Source organism: Aptenodytes patagonicus, chromosome 20, assembly GCF_965638725.1.
Source record: "Aptenodytes patagonicus chromosome 20, bAptPat1.pri.cur, whole genome shotgun sequence".
NCBI lineage: Eukaryota > Metazoa > Chordata > Aves > Sphenisciformes > Spheniscidae > Aptenodytes > Aptenodytes patagonicus.
The window spans coordinates 5,727,498-5,741,698 of NC_134968.1; the positions used below are offsets into that span (position 1 = coordinate 5,727,498).

The following is a 14,201-nucleotide window of genomic DNA, read 5'->3' on the forward strand; positions in this document are numbered from 1 at the left end:
AATGGCAGAAATGGGTGACGGTGACCAAGGCAGGATCCAGCAGTAATAATTGTGTGTGTGTTTTCAACTGTCAGGTTACCTGAGCATCCTGCAGTCTCCACGGGCTGGGAGATGCGTGCGGAGCAGGGAACAGCCCAGACGCAGTTGCCGGCTCTGTGCCCGGGCAGGGTAACAGCGGCTTGAGCCGTGCGGCACAGGTTCAAGTGCACGGATAACCAAGGAGGTGCAGCGGGACCTGGGCTCCTGCTGCGTCGCCTCTGCTGCTCCAGAAGGACACTTAACCTCGCCGTTATCTTTAAGCGTGCGATTATCTCTGTATGAGTCAATGCAGCCAGCTACAGGCATCCAGTTAAGCATGTGCTTAAGTGTTTTAAAGTGCAGAAGCCTTCATTTAACAACAAATTTGCAGCAAGAAATTCTGAAATGCTTCAGGCATTTAACCATAACTGAAAAAGAAGGGTACGGTTGCAGCGCTCTTCGCTTGCGATACGTTTCTTGGGAAATCGCCTAATACAAGCCATCGTGTGATGGCTGTATTTGCTCTTGTGCTCAGAAACAGGCCAGGAGTAGAAAACTCAGAGGTCAAAGCTGGGATCGTACGCAGTCACCCCGGGCTTGGTTCAGTTGCTCCGTGCAGATGCACGGTGCTGTTTGAGATGCCCCTGGGTGTTTCGCGTGGCCTCCAGCTGCTGCTCCGAGAGGGCGCGTCTTCCCAGGGGTCCTGTGTCACATCTGCCAGCCCTGCGCAGATGCCTCCAGTGCTTGAGGACCTCTCCGACAGCACCGCGTGCCTAGACGTGATCCCAACTGATCCTTTGTGTCTCTGGGCAGGCCAGCTGACAGTTCCACCTTGTTTTCCTCTGCTATAAAGCAAGGACAACACGACTTACTTCGTACCGGGTATTGCAAGTATAAATTAGATCCTCTCTGCAGAGTAATTTCCCTGTTGGAAGCATAGGTTAGGGGTTTAATATTGTTAGCATTAAGTGTTCCTGCCTGTAGTTTAGCTACAATCTTGCAGCAACTACGCCATTCTTCTTGTAGCTTGATTTGTTAATAATACAAGAATTCTTGATACCAGGCGCATAACTTGCCAGCTGTGAGGTTACTTTCAAAAGGAGCTGTTTATTGAGATGTGCATGGTTGCTCTGGGGCGTTTGCGGCATGCTTAATTCCTGTGAATCAGACGTGCTGTGCTTTGCACGTCGTGCGGTTACCGCGAAACGGTTCCTGAAAGAGAGATCTGTTTGCGCGAGTTAAATTACAGTTTGCTGTTGCCGGTGTAACTAGACGTAACCCACCTTTCTACTGCAGCATGGAAAGGAGCTCAGGGGCTGCTTCTCCTTCGGGGCTTGCCATTCATTTTCTCTGTGTCAGTGGAGACTTCAAATACAGTTCATCATTGCTTGGAAAATGACATTTTGTTTTCTACAGCATGACATTATCGTCGTTGTGTAAATTCTGTGTTGATAGCTGGGGAAAAATGCCTTGGAAGGGGGATTTAAAGGCTCATCGGTGCTATGGAATATTTCTATACAGTTCAGATTTTGCTGTCCTCCTCCCTTTTATTTTTTTATTGAACAGGATGTTCTGGTTACTCTTTGGCAAAGGACCTATCGCCCGTTCGTGGACCCGAGCCTGCTGCTTCCCCAGGAGCAGAACCGAGGCCCCTGCGGCTGCGTCCACATTGACTTGCGGTCGTATGCCCTGGGATTTTTACACGTGACCCTTGTTGAGGTCCGTGACTTCTGCTGCCCCGTGGCCTGGATTTCCTCTGTGTGGGAGCGAAGTCTGGCCGAGCAGAAGCCGGAGCTGCGAACCCGCTTTCTCTTTAGAGACGGCCGCGGCGTGTGCCTGCGCCCGAGCGCGGGCATGGGGCCGGGTCCTCCGGGCTGACGCGGTGCAGACCTGCGTATCACCTGTAACACGCTTGGCCGGGAGGTTGGTCTCGGTGTTCAGATGGACGTTAGGATCCCGGTCTCTGGCGATGAATGAAATTTCTTAAGTCAGCAGACAAGTGGTGATACATTTTGGTTTTGTTGTAAGTACTGGAAATCATCATGCCAACTTCTCAGCTTTCAGCTTGCCCTTATTTAAAGACATATTGTGACTTAAGTTAGTTACTTTTTTTTTTCCCCCCCTCTGAGTATTTTCATCCCCAGAAATTCAGTATTCCTGTTAATGACTGTTTGCCAGGCTTTTTATATCTTTTTCCATAAACTTGAAATCACCTGAAAATCCACTACCAGAAAACTTTTTAAAAAGCCTGTTCTGTATGGAAAATGTTTCTGGTAACACATTGATATTAGCAGGTGTCAGTATGTACGTGTGTATCAGTTGTTTGGAGCCACCTCATCACCTTTGGCTCTTATTCCCCCTGACTTTTTGTGCAGGGGGGAAGGTGAGGAGATTTGACCCATGATACCTGAACTTAAATGTGATGACTCCAAGCTCTGAAACAAAATTCCTCTCTCGCTTTATATTGCTGATAGCAGTATTTCTTTTTTCTCTCTGAAGCTGGTATTACAATGTTGAGCGATTCGTTGCTGCATGTATTCTTATGTCATAGACGAAAAGTTAAGACTTAATGCACCGTAGAGATCCTTTGAGTGTTTGCATTAACTGGAATTACACCAGAGACCACAGTAAGTCCCACTGGTGTGCACTGGTGAAAAATGCTGTGAAAATACGAAGTTACAAAGAGAAGTTTGTGGGTTGTCTGTGGTTTGTAATGGAGGGAAGAGACCCCCGAAAGCGCCGTACCTGCTGCTCAGGTCAGCTTCATCCGGAGTACCTGCCCGGAGGAGGACGAGGAGCACCGGGACAGGAATCGGCTTTCCTGGAGCTTGCTCAGCAAAGCACCGCGTTTCGTTAATTGGTTCCAGCGCTAATTGAAGGCTGGTGGTCTGTCCGCAGGTATGTTGGACGTTTTATAAACTCTATAGCTCCGTAAGAGCCCGCTGGAACCAGCTGGTTTCCACTGAGCTGAGGGTGATCCTCCAGCCCCAACGCAGCCCTTTATCTGACATGTAAAGCATGAATCAGAAAATCTAGCTGATTAGTCAACCATATTTGGTAATAAACTCGTTAACGTTTCAAAAGGTCTTTGAGGGAGCTGTTGAAAAGTCAGTTTGATTACATCAGCTGCATGCTGAATTTCTATGGGCTTGTAGCTGGAACACACTCAGCGTGAGAGATTAACACATAGGTTCCCTGGGAGTATATTTTCCATATTCTCCATGAGAAAAATAAATAACTTTGCTTATATAAACGTGCAATATGTTACATGTTATGTTATATATATGTTATATATGCAATATTGTATAAATGCTCTGAAAATGAGGTGGAAAGAGACGTGGAAATGTACAGCAAGGATCTCTGAAAATCAGGGCTGGATTGATCTGGTAAATTTTGTGATGAGATTCTTGATTCAGAGAAGAAAGGTACTAAATGAAAACGTTCCGGACATGAGTTGCTGCCTTGTTACGGTGCTGCCCAAGAAATTGCTTGGCCCGGTAGGATGGGTTGTTCTCACAAGCCAGGTAAAGTGCACAAGAGCAGTGCCGCTGGTGATGGGCGCACAGGAGGGAGAAGGGGGAACTGCCAGTGTGGAGGGCAGAAGGAACTGCGCTCTTGGTCTTTAGACCAAGAGATTTTCATATCTTCGTGTAAATTTTTGATATTTTGGTATTTTCATTGACACACCCCCACCCCCCCACCCCCAATCCAAATGTACTAATGGAATTTGCAGGCAGTGTGGAACTGGGAGGCGTTTTGTAAAGCCGGTGAAGGTTTGGAGGCAGGACCTGCTGTTATCGGCGCTACGGACCTGGCGTGACCTGGGTGCGCAGTATTCCCCCTCCTAGAGCAAAACTGCTTTTCAGTGTGGAAATGTGAGCAGCCTTGCTCCATTTATTAACCCTTCTGCTTTGACTTCAAGCAAATTAAAGGAAGTTTGGGACACTTCCACTCCCATAAAAAGGTGGTGGCCAGAAGTGCTTCTGCTAAAAACGGGTAAGAATACGTATTTTTGAGGATTTTTGTAGTGTGGCTGGGCAGCTGCCAGATCCTATAGCAGCACCTGCAGCCTGCGAGGGGATGGCATGGTGGAGGACGCGTGGCCAGGAGCCTTGCAGCAGTAAGAAACTTCTAAAGTAAGAAAAGAGATGTGATTGTATCAAATAGAAAATGAGTTTATTAAATGAAACGCAGGGAGCGAGGTACAGATAGGTGTTTTGCCTCCGCACGGAGCGTGGGTGTGATGCACCCAGCAGAGTTTGATGTTGTACAGTATCTGGCATTCCCGTCTGAGGGAAGTCCTTGCTGCTACGTGTGTTGCGATAGCACCTAGATGCTGCAGGACAGTCTGGGGACCACGGTGCTCTGTAGGTATAAAAATAGCCACCTTCTCCTAAATGTTAGACGTATGTCGCGAGGCAGAGGGCAAGCGGGAAAGCTTTACACCTTGGTTCACCCAGAACGTGGTATTTCCAAGAAAACTCAAGCTGCCCTGAAGTTTCCTTCGTCAGCATGTCTATTAGATCACACAGTCCCTGAATATTTCTCCCCTACGTGCTGGGGGAGGGAGGGCACTTCATTGCTGGACCGTCACGGGAGGGGACGAGGTCAGGAGCATGCCACGGGGCTGTGAAATGAAATTCTGGCTTTAATCGGTGGCTCCCACATCGGGTTTCTTGTCATCTGTTGCCTTCTCTTGCTGACTGGCTGGTTGGAGCAGCAGTGTTACGTAATGACCCGGCTGTTTTTTTAACAAAAAAGTAAGTTATGATCCTCTGCGATGCTAGGCTCTTATGCATGTCCTATTTGTATGCATATTTTGAAGGCCAGTAAGGAAAGAGAAGATCCTTGCTAAGAAAGATCCCAGCAAAACGATAGTAGCCCGTGCAGGGGTAAGGGGGTAGTTATGTAAACTGCTCTGGCCTGGAGCGCCACGGTACTGCAGATACCCCGAGAGGAGAGCCGAGACCTTGAGAGACTTCAGAGCTAATTTAATAAATTGCTGTTTTGTAGTTATGAATTTAAATTCTTAAGAGGGACTAGAAGGAAAAGCTCAGGAAAATAGGAAAACGGAGCCTTTTCTTTGTCAGATGCCAATTTAACTCAACAATCTCTGATCCCTAGCTCCTGCGGTTTAACGTAAGCTAATGAGGGCTTAACGTCTCGCTTGCAATTACAGGCAGGGGTCAGTGGGATGCGGGTCCCGGTGTGCTGCGCCCTGCACAGAGGCGGGTGACAGCCGGCGCCTGTGGAACGCAGAGTTCAGCGGCTGCCATCTATCTCTGCTCTGACTGCGCTGACAAGGTGAAATGGGCCCACTGGGGATTCTCAATTAAATTCTGCTGACCTGGATTTGAACTGCTGAGCTGTAAAACAGGCTGCACCTATCTTGCACGCACAATCCCAGAAGCAATCGGCCGTCGTTTTTGAGTCATGCCTGTCTCTGCCTCGGCTGCTTGTGGGTTAAGGCTTACCGGCGGCAGAAATGTGAACTCAAGCGTTCGGGGGGACTGCTAATAAAAAGCAGCAGCAAGGCTGGCCCACGCCTGGAATGACACAGTCTTTGAACTGGAAAAGACCTACAAGGCAGTGCAGTCAGCGTCCTGGCCAGCAGGAGATTGCTTCTTAAAGGGCATTTGGAAATTTTTTTTTGTGCAGTCTAGTCATAACAGACTCAAGGAATTGGGTTTCCCCACTTCCCCCAGGCTATTCTCACTCTCCCCCTGGAGCTGGTGGCTGCGCAGCTGAAGTTAAAGCTCACCAAAGCCTTCAATCACGTTTTCAGGCCACTGGCTGTCTTCTGGGCTAGCAAAAATCCTTCCCTTCCCATTGTCAGCTGGGGCTGTTCAGGCTCGGAGGTGCTGGGCTGCGCCTCCAGCCCATGGGCCTCTCTTGCAAGTGAGCAGTTACTGATGCGGCCCCGTCGCCCCCAGCGTGTGTGTGTCCGGCAGCAACCCCTGGCTGCGAGCGGCTCCGTCTTATTCCCATCTGGCCTTTGGTGTTGCCTTCGGTGCCATGGGGCTGCTCTCACCTGTCGCTGCAATTGCTACGCTGTCCTTGGAGGCTCAGCTCCTTTTTCCTTCCCCCCCCCCGACTTTGAGGGTTCAGTGCTACCGCAGTGTACGGGGGGAGATACTGAAGCAGCCGTAGTGCACCTGTGTTGGGACCGGGGCCAGCTGCCCGTGGGAGCTCCTGAAGCCGTTAACCCTCAAAGAATTTTTAAAAGTGATTTTGGATTTGACGTGTGTCTGGTTTGTGTGCAGGCTTGGGAAGTCTGGTTTTTTGCTGATGTCCTTAGTCTTTGCTGTTGAGGGTTCCTCATTGCCGTTAGAAATTGGGTCAGTGGTGTCTCAAATTGGTCAGTAGAAGGTTTCAGCTTTGATATCTTTGTGTTTACCTAAAAGCAGAATGATACCCAGCTTTCCCATGCAAAATGCTTCAAACACCATGTAACACTGGCTGGGTTTATTACCCCAAACAAGCTCCATAGCACAACTAGCGGGAGGAAGCCTGAGAGGGGAGTGCGGTCACCGCGACCTGTTGTGTTTGCAAAGTTGCGACAAGCATTTGCCAAAATTCCTGTGAGCGTTCAGTCTCATCTGTTTCAGCTCAGCCTGCCCAGCTCCTCCCGGTCCACCCGAAGCTCGAGTTGCCGCCGCTGCAGATGCGTTGTGCTCGGCAAACCCTCGGCGGCGGGAGACGCTGACGCTCCCCTTCCCCCGGAGCGCCTGGTTTCTGATCAGTGCGATGGAGTGCCATTTGGACTGACAGCGTTGTGTAAGACGTGTGGAGCCGAGGCTGCTTGGAGACGCCCGCCACTTTCCCCTGAACTGCCTCTTTTCTCTGCACTGATTAGTTTCTTGTTTCCAGCTGGAGCCTAAATAGCAAAATTCCCATAGTGGGCGAGACAGAGCTGGGATCTGCTTTTACTTGAAGTGTGCATACTCCTTTTGACCATTTATCAGCTGTTTGCCTGCAGAATTTCTCCATGGTGACAAAAAGGTGAATTTCCCTAAAATCTCCATGTATCAAATAAGAGCAACGCAGCCTCAACTCAGAGAGGCACAGCAAAGACTTGCTTTGGTCCTGCCCCATCCCAGGCCATGCCATGTGCTGGTGGACTTTGGGGGAGAGCCAGAGTGGGCTCTACCCTTCCCATCCCCTCTCTCTTCTCTCTCCCTCTCCAGACCTCAGTTTCCCACCAGGACCTGGGGGTGACACAGCCGAAAGAAGTCACGCTGTCTTCCAGCATTGTCACTGGAGTAGAAAGCGCCTGTTGCTTGAGGGTTTGGGTGCGTGACCGGAGTGCTTCAAATAGGAAAGGGACAGACGGACAGCTTCTGCGCTGTGCGGTTGTGCCGGCCTTCGGATGGTATCCCAGCTGGAAAATGCGTGTCCTGGTTTGTGGTTGGAGTTCAGTTCAGGTTCTTTGTTTATTTGCGTGGAAAATGAGGACGTGTTTTTTTCAGCTGCATTGCAAAGCCGGTATTTGGGGTGTTACTTTCTCTTCCCTGTGATTTATCCCCCAAATAAAACTCCCTTCAGGACGACATTTCCCCATTTCATTTCTCACGGCAGCGTGGCCTCCTGACCGTCTGACGTCTCCCTCTGCTCTCAGAAGCTGACCAAAACATCTCGGCTTTCTTACGGGCACGAGAGCTGAAAAATCGTAGCCTCCCTCTGCTCACACAAGCTGCCGCTTACGTGGCAGCCCCCCATGCTGTGGCGACCACGTTCCTGAGGGGTCCTTGAGGATTTTCTTCCTTGTGCGCACCCTAAAAGCAAAGTCTGCCTCGTTAGATTATAGCTGAAAAATTGCAGCTAGATCGTCAATCATCAGCTTTGGCAACCAAAGGAGCAGAGGTATTTTAGGTTCAAGGGTTTCCCGTTATGTAATGGCACAGACGCAGAGGCAGCTGTGGAAGAGTTGGTTTCTTATTTCTTTGGTTTTACTAATAATGAGGGGGATTTATTATTTGGGTTTTTGCCCATCACAGGCTTTTGAGATTGGCAGGATTCACCCTCAGAGGCTCGTTGCTGTTTTCAGTGAAAAGGGGCAAATAAGTCTTTGATTTTATCCTTGTACGCGACAGCTGCTCAGACGCATAGAATCATAGAATCATAGAATCATTGAGGTTGGAAGAGACCTCTAAGATCATCGAGTCCAACCGTCAACCCAACACCACCAGGCCCACTAAACCATGTCCCTAAGCGCCTCATCTACACGTCTTTTAAATACCTCCAGGGATGGGGACTCCACCACTTCCCTGGGCAGCCTCTTCCAATGTTTCACCACTCTTTCAGTAAAGAAATTTTTCCTCACGTCCAATCTAAACCTCCCCTGCCGCAACTTGAGGCCGTTTCCTCTCGTCCTATCGCTTGTTACTTCGGAGAAAAGACCAACACCCACCTCGCTACAACTTCCTTTCAGGTAGTTGTAGAGAGCGATGAGGTCTCCCCTCAGCCTCCTTTTCCGCGGGTCCTTTCGGGTGTGCTGCGTTACGAGAGGATGTATCACACCAGGATTAGGGAGACTGCAAGTGACCTCGGAGGAACCCAAAAGCCAATGCCGACCTCGCAGCCTTCATCAGGCTCCCGGCACGAAAATGGGAGACTCTGTGGCTTCTCCCTTGGGCAATGTGGTTAACCTTTAGCAAGTGCCGTTAAATTCTGGCAGTGGTGGATGAGGAGCATGGATCAGAGCTGAGTGCGAGGATGGTCTCTAACATAAAACTGGCGAGTTAGGAGTAGGAGAAGGAGCTTGAGGACAGGCAGGAACGCTGCAGCATCTGGCCAGCTTGTGCTCCGTGTTTCGGGGCAGCTCCTCTTCAAGGCAGAGGAGCTGGGTGATGCGATGGAGGAAGCTAAAAAGGAGCTGGCAAAGTTTGCAATGGAGAGAAGCGGCAGCTCGGGGCGTCGAGCGCCTCTGGGCACTGGACCCTGCTGCCTCTCATAGTTTTGTGGTCCTGGGGAGTTGGCCAAGGAGCATCTCCCGTGTACTGGGCACGTACAACCCCACCACAGCATCCTCGTGAGCCCCAGCCTCCCCGGCACACGCAGCAGTGCTGGTGAGCAGAACCCTGCCCTAAGCAAGTGGCGTAGGTGCTCCATGACCCTGTGGGGCTGCAGACCAGAGCTGGGCTGACTTTAAGTCATATTTTTTGCCCTCCTGACCCTGAAGGACCTGAATAACTCAAGATTCAGAAACAGTCTGTGCATCTGGAATATTTCTGGCTCACTCATCACGCTGGTATCTAGACACCAGCCCAAAATAGCTCCTTGCCGAGATGCATCTCAGTCATGGCTGGTAGCAAATCTGTGGCTAAAATCCTTAAGGGGTATAAAGATGTCCCTGCTGCGACAGGGTCGCGGGGAGGAACAGCGCTGTTTGCTCCGAGCCTTGCCCTGGCAGGGGAGGACACTGCGGCTGAGAAAGCAGTGAGGATGGGGGGCAGCTCCTGGTGCAGACGCCCCCCCAGCCCCTGGGCTCAGCCAGGTGCTCGGCCTGCGCTCCCTGCCATGGCCGGAGGCTCCTCCGGCATCTTCCCCACCCTGCGCCGCCTCCTGCGAGGCTGTAGCTGCGGGCGACAGAGCGAGCGGATGATGGTGATTGCTGTAATAAGATGGTCTTGACTCTTCTGAAACCAGGAGAGTGGCCCCTGCCTGGGGTTGGGTCTCCCCTCGAGGGAGGCAGCACCCTGAGGAGCACCCTGGCAGCACCCTGAGGTGCTCCTGGGCACCCCCCAGCACCACAAGTGGGGCAGAGCCAGCAGCGCATGTCCTTGCCCACCCCGGCACCCTGGATCATGTGCGTGGGCCACGGTGCTTGCCACAAGGTGCTGAATTCGGGTGCTTTTTCATGCCACGCCGTGTAGGAGGACACCAGAGCAGGTCCCTCTGGGGCTCTGCAGGGTGAGGGGCACCTCCAGCCCCACCGGTCAGGGGCTCAGCCCCCTCTGGGGTGTGTTGTTGCAGCATGCATTATTCTGCATCCCGCCCTTCGTCCCTGGCTGGCAGAGAAGGGGGTTCCCCAGGGAAGTGACCCTCCGCGGGCAGGGGGACACTGGACCTCTCCTGCCGCTGCCAGGGCCAAGGGGACTGGCAGCAACGCTCATGTGGTGTCCCCCATCTGCCACTGATTTTACTATCAAAGGACCCCGAACAGGGGGGACGTGCTGCAGCCCCCTCCCCAGCTTGTGCCTTTGTTCTCAGGCTCCGTCCTCCCAGCTTGGGGCTGGGGGCTGCAGGGGCATGTGTGGCCCTGGAGCATCTCGGGGATGTCAGAGCATCTCCTGCGCCATCCAGTCCAGGCGTGCATGGACTGGACTGGGGGAGCCCTCTCGTGGCCGATGTGCCGAGCAGGAGTCCGGCTGTGCCAGCGAGTCCGGCTGTGCCAAGGAGTCCGGCTGTGCCCCTCAGTCCGACTGTGCTGAGCTTCGCCACGCCAGCTGTAGCTGAGCATCACCCAGGCTGATCCCGCAGGAGGATGCTTCATCGCTGTGGGTCCCTCTGGGCGTTGGGGACCCATCCCCGAGTCCCCGTCTGCCTGGTTTTGCTCACCCCTGCAAAGCCAGGCAGGGAGCTAACCCAGCTTGAGGGTGTCCCGGGGAGGGGACGGGAACCTGCCCGTGTGTCCCTGCAATGGGACGATGAACAGCTCTTGCGTCCCAGAGATGTGCAAGGGACCGGTCCTCATGCTGGTGCACGTGGTGGGACAGGGATGGAGCTGCGTCCTCGTGCTGGGACAGGTGCAGGACTGAGCATGCGTGTCGCTGCTCAGGGAGCGGCCACGTGTCCCCGTGGTGGGGCAGGGTCCCCAGCCGGGCAAAAGCTCAGAGGGACCGAGCTCGGTGGCACTCACCATGTGCCATCATCTCTGTAGGATGGGACACCCGACTCAGTCATGAGTCCCAGCCCTTGGGGACGGGCCAGGGTGGAGTGCAGGACATGGGGAGGATGTCATTGGGATGAGGCGGAGGGGACCAGGGACCGGATCATCCTCACGGATGAAATTTGGGGAGGCTTGTGCCTCCCCAGCACCATACTTCCCACCCCTCCAGTGCCGGTGAAAAGCAGAACCCCAATCATTTTCCAAATCTTTATTGTAAATAAATTCTGCGACATTGCAGGAGGCTTCCCGGGGGCCAGAGCCGGGGCCGAGCGAGGAGCACACGGCATCTCTGGCAACGGCGGCTCCGGCAGCTCCCCAGTGCGTGCAAAGCAGGAGCGCAAGATGAGGTCACAGGCGTTCGAGGGGGGTGGCGAAGCCCCCACCCCACGACCCAGGACCCCATCCCGCCTGTGGGCAGTAGCGCGGAGCAAGGCGGTGCGGGATGGCGGTGCGGCTGGCGGTGAGTTGGCAGGGTGGGGGTTTGCCACCGCCCCGGTGTGCTTGTCCCCTGCCGCGTGCCGGGATGGGGCCCATCGGCTCAGCCTGCTGGGGGGAGTCGGGGGGGGGGAGGTGTTTTGCTCTTTTTGCTCTGGAAGCACTGGGTGCACCCCCCGTCCCGGCCACAGGCTCTCCCTGGCGCGGCCATGGCGACACCGCTTGACCTTACAGCGTTAAAATCATTAAGAAAAAACCCCAATATTTATATATATATATATCTATCTATATATCTATTAATGTCCCCAAACCCAGTGACAACGGTGGCTTCTTGCTCTGAAACAGGGGTGTCCCCTCGCTGTAGGGACCACCCCAGCACTGTGGGTGCGACAGCTGTGGGGACATTGTGGTGACAGAGATAGAGATGGGGGGGTTTGGTCCAGACCCCCCGTGCCCATGGTGGCCCCAGGTCCCCACGTCCCCCAGCCCATCACCATGGGGCACCTGGCTGATATGTCACACGAGGAGCCACCACTGAAGCCAAGCCTGGGGACATCCAGCCACCCCCCTGTCCTGCTGTCACCTCCCAACACCCTGGCAGGGCGGTGCCGTCCCCTGTCTGGTGCCACCGCAGCCAAGGCACCCACGGGTGTTGCAGGCACCCAGCTGGGTTGTCACACTGTGCTGGGGGCCACCGCACGCCTCGGCCCTGGCTGGGCTTGGGGACACTATTGGTCACCCCTTGCCTCCATGGCAAAGGAGCCTGCTGGCGGGCAGGAACACTGGGCGAGGGAGGCCACGGAGGGGACACCCCCATGCCGCCATGGGCATAGCACCCCTCCCCATGCCCCCCCGCTGTGGCACGCACACGCACACACTCTGAGTGTCACCAGGGGTTTGTCCCCCGACACTGAAAGTCACCAGTGGTGAAAGGAGCCGGTGTGGGCCCCCCCCGTGCTCCATGGTGCTGTGGGTTGGGTGGCCCTACGGAGCCATCCCATGCTGGGTGACATGGGGATAGGGTGACACATCCCACCCGCCTGCCATGGGGACAGGTGCCACAAGCCTGCCACGGGGCTGGGGTGACACGTGCCACCCACCAAGCAGCCCCACGCACCCCAGCCCCTCCAAGGCGTGCCCTGCTGTCACCTGCCCCCCCCCCGCCCCCCCAACCAGCCCCAGTGTCACCAGTTTGGGGTTCACTTGCCCAAGGTGGGGAAGGGGAGGCAGCCCCTGCCCTAGAGGAAGAGCCTAGCACCCATGGGTGCATCCCCTCCACTGAGGACATCGGGGTCCCATGGCTGGGTGGGTACAGCAATGACATTTGGGAGGGGGGAGTTTGGGGTAACTTGCCCCATATTGGGGGCTGCTGGGCCGTTTTTGGGGTGGGGGCACATCTGGGGGTGCAGACCTGGCCCCCAGGGACCCCACCCCAGACCTGGCATCTGGGGTGGGGGGGACATGACTCCAAGGTCCTGCACGGGGTGAGGTGCTGGCCTGGTACTGGGGTATACTGGCCTGGTGCTGGGGTATACTGGCCTGCCATTTGGGAGACCCAGGCCCCAAAGCTGGAAGATGCTGATGGGGGGGGGGCTGGGGGGCCCACTCGCCCCCGCAGGTACATTCATCCCGGTGCTGGGAGTGCCACCAGCCCCGGGGCGGGGGCTGGGGGGGGCCATACATTCGTGGCGGCGCAGTGGGGGTCGGGGGGGGGGTGGTGTCCCGGGTGCCCCCCCGGCTCTCCTCCTCGGCCGGACTCTCGGCAGCAGTGCCCCATTTAATTGCTGTTAATGAGGCGCTGGGGGGGGGGGGGCGCGTGGGGCAGAGCGGCCCCACTCAGGCCCCCCCGGACCTGCAACACAGAAGTGGGGTGTGTTTAGTGTGGCGCTGTGACACGGAGGGGGACACATGGGGGAACACTGAGCTGAAAAGAGCCAGCACCGGGGGGGCCGCTGCCAGGCCCCCCCCCCAACCGCCATCTCTTTTCAGCTGTGGGGGGCACAGAGATGGAGACAGCACGGCCGGACACACAGCGACACGGACAGATGGGCCCGGCCTGGGGGGGCTCCCACGCCGTCAGGCTGCCGGACCGTGACGGTGACAGTGACGGTGATGAGGAGACGATGGGGGGGGGCGGTTACACTCCCTGCTGCGCCGGGTCGTACCTTCCTCGGCGGATGTTCCTTGGGGGGGGGCGGCGGGGGGAGAGGAGAGGAGCGTTAGTGCCACCCCCGTGTCCCTGCTGTCCCCCCCCAGTGTATCGTCCCCCACCCCAGTGTCCCTGGTCCCACAGGCAGCAGACGTGTCCCAGTGCCAGCAGGAACGTGCACACACTCACACACACATGGGCCACCGACACAGCCCCCCCCACACCCCCTGGCACCCCATGCTTGGGGACAGACACGGCCAGGACCGAGCAATGGGTCAGGGTGACAGTGAACCCCCAATGACACATGCAGGCAGGGCAGGCAGGGCCAGGGGACCAGGTAGGGACAAGGGGACCAGGCATCCCCAGCTCCCAGGGGACCACACCACAGGTGATGCCCAGCTGGGGGGGACTGGTGGTGCCCCCACCCAGGGGTGCCCAGGGTGTCCCCAGGAGGGCAGGGGCCTGGCGCTGGTGCGGTGACGGTGCATGGGGGGGGGACGTGGCCAGTGACGGTCCAGGCAGTGAAGGGGACGAGCCATGCGGTGGCTGCTTACTTAAATCCCCAGCCTGTCCCCCCTAGGACGATGGCAGCCACCAGCACGGCCCCCGCGATGGAGCCGATAATGATATTGGTGCCACTGGGACCTGTGACAGAGGGGACAGGGGGTAGGGACAGGGGGTAGGGGACAGGGACACGTGTCAGTGGGG

The 14,201-nt window shown here is 55.4% G+C and overlaps 1 protein-coding gene across 1 annotated transcript in view; it reads right to left on the bottom strand.

Moving 5' to 3' along the window:
- Positions 1 to 12,508: 12,508 nt before the first annotated feature.
- The window catches only part of ADAM11 (ADAM metallopeptidase domain 11), a gene marked incomplete in the record, with an annotated part of 8,279 nt that continues 6,586 nt past the window's right edge, over positions 12,509 to 14,201 (bottom strand). The window contains 2 exon segments of the mRNA XM_076356874.1: positions 12,509 to 13,527; positions 14,048 to 14,138. Of these exon segments, the coding sequence (XP_076212989.1) occupies positions 13,482 to 13,527; positions 14,048 to 14,138 (137 nt within the window).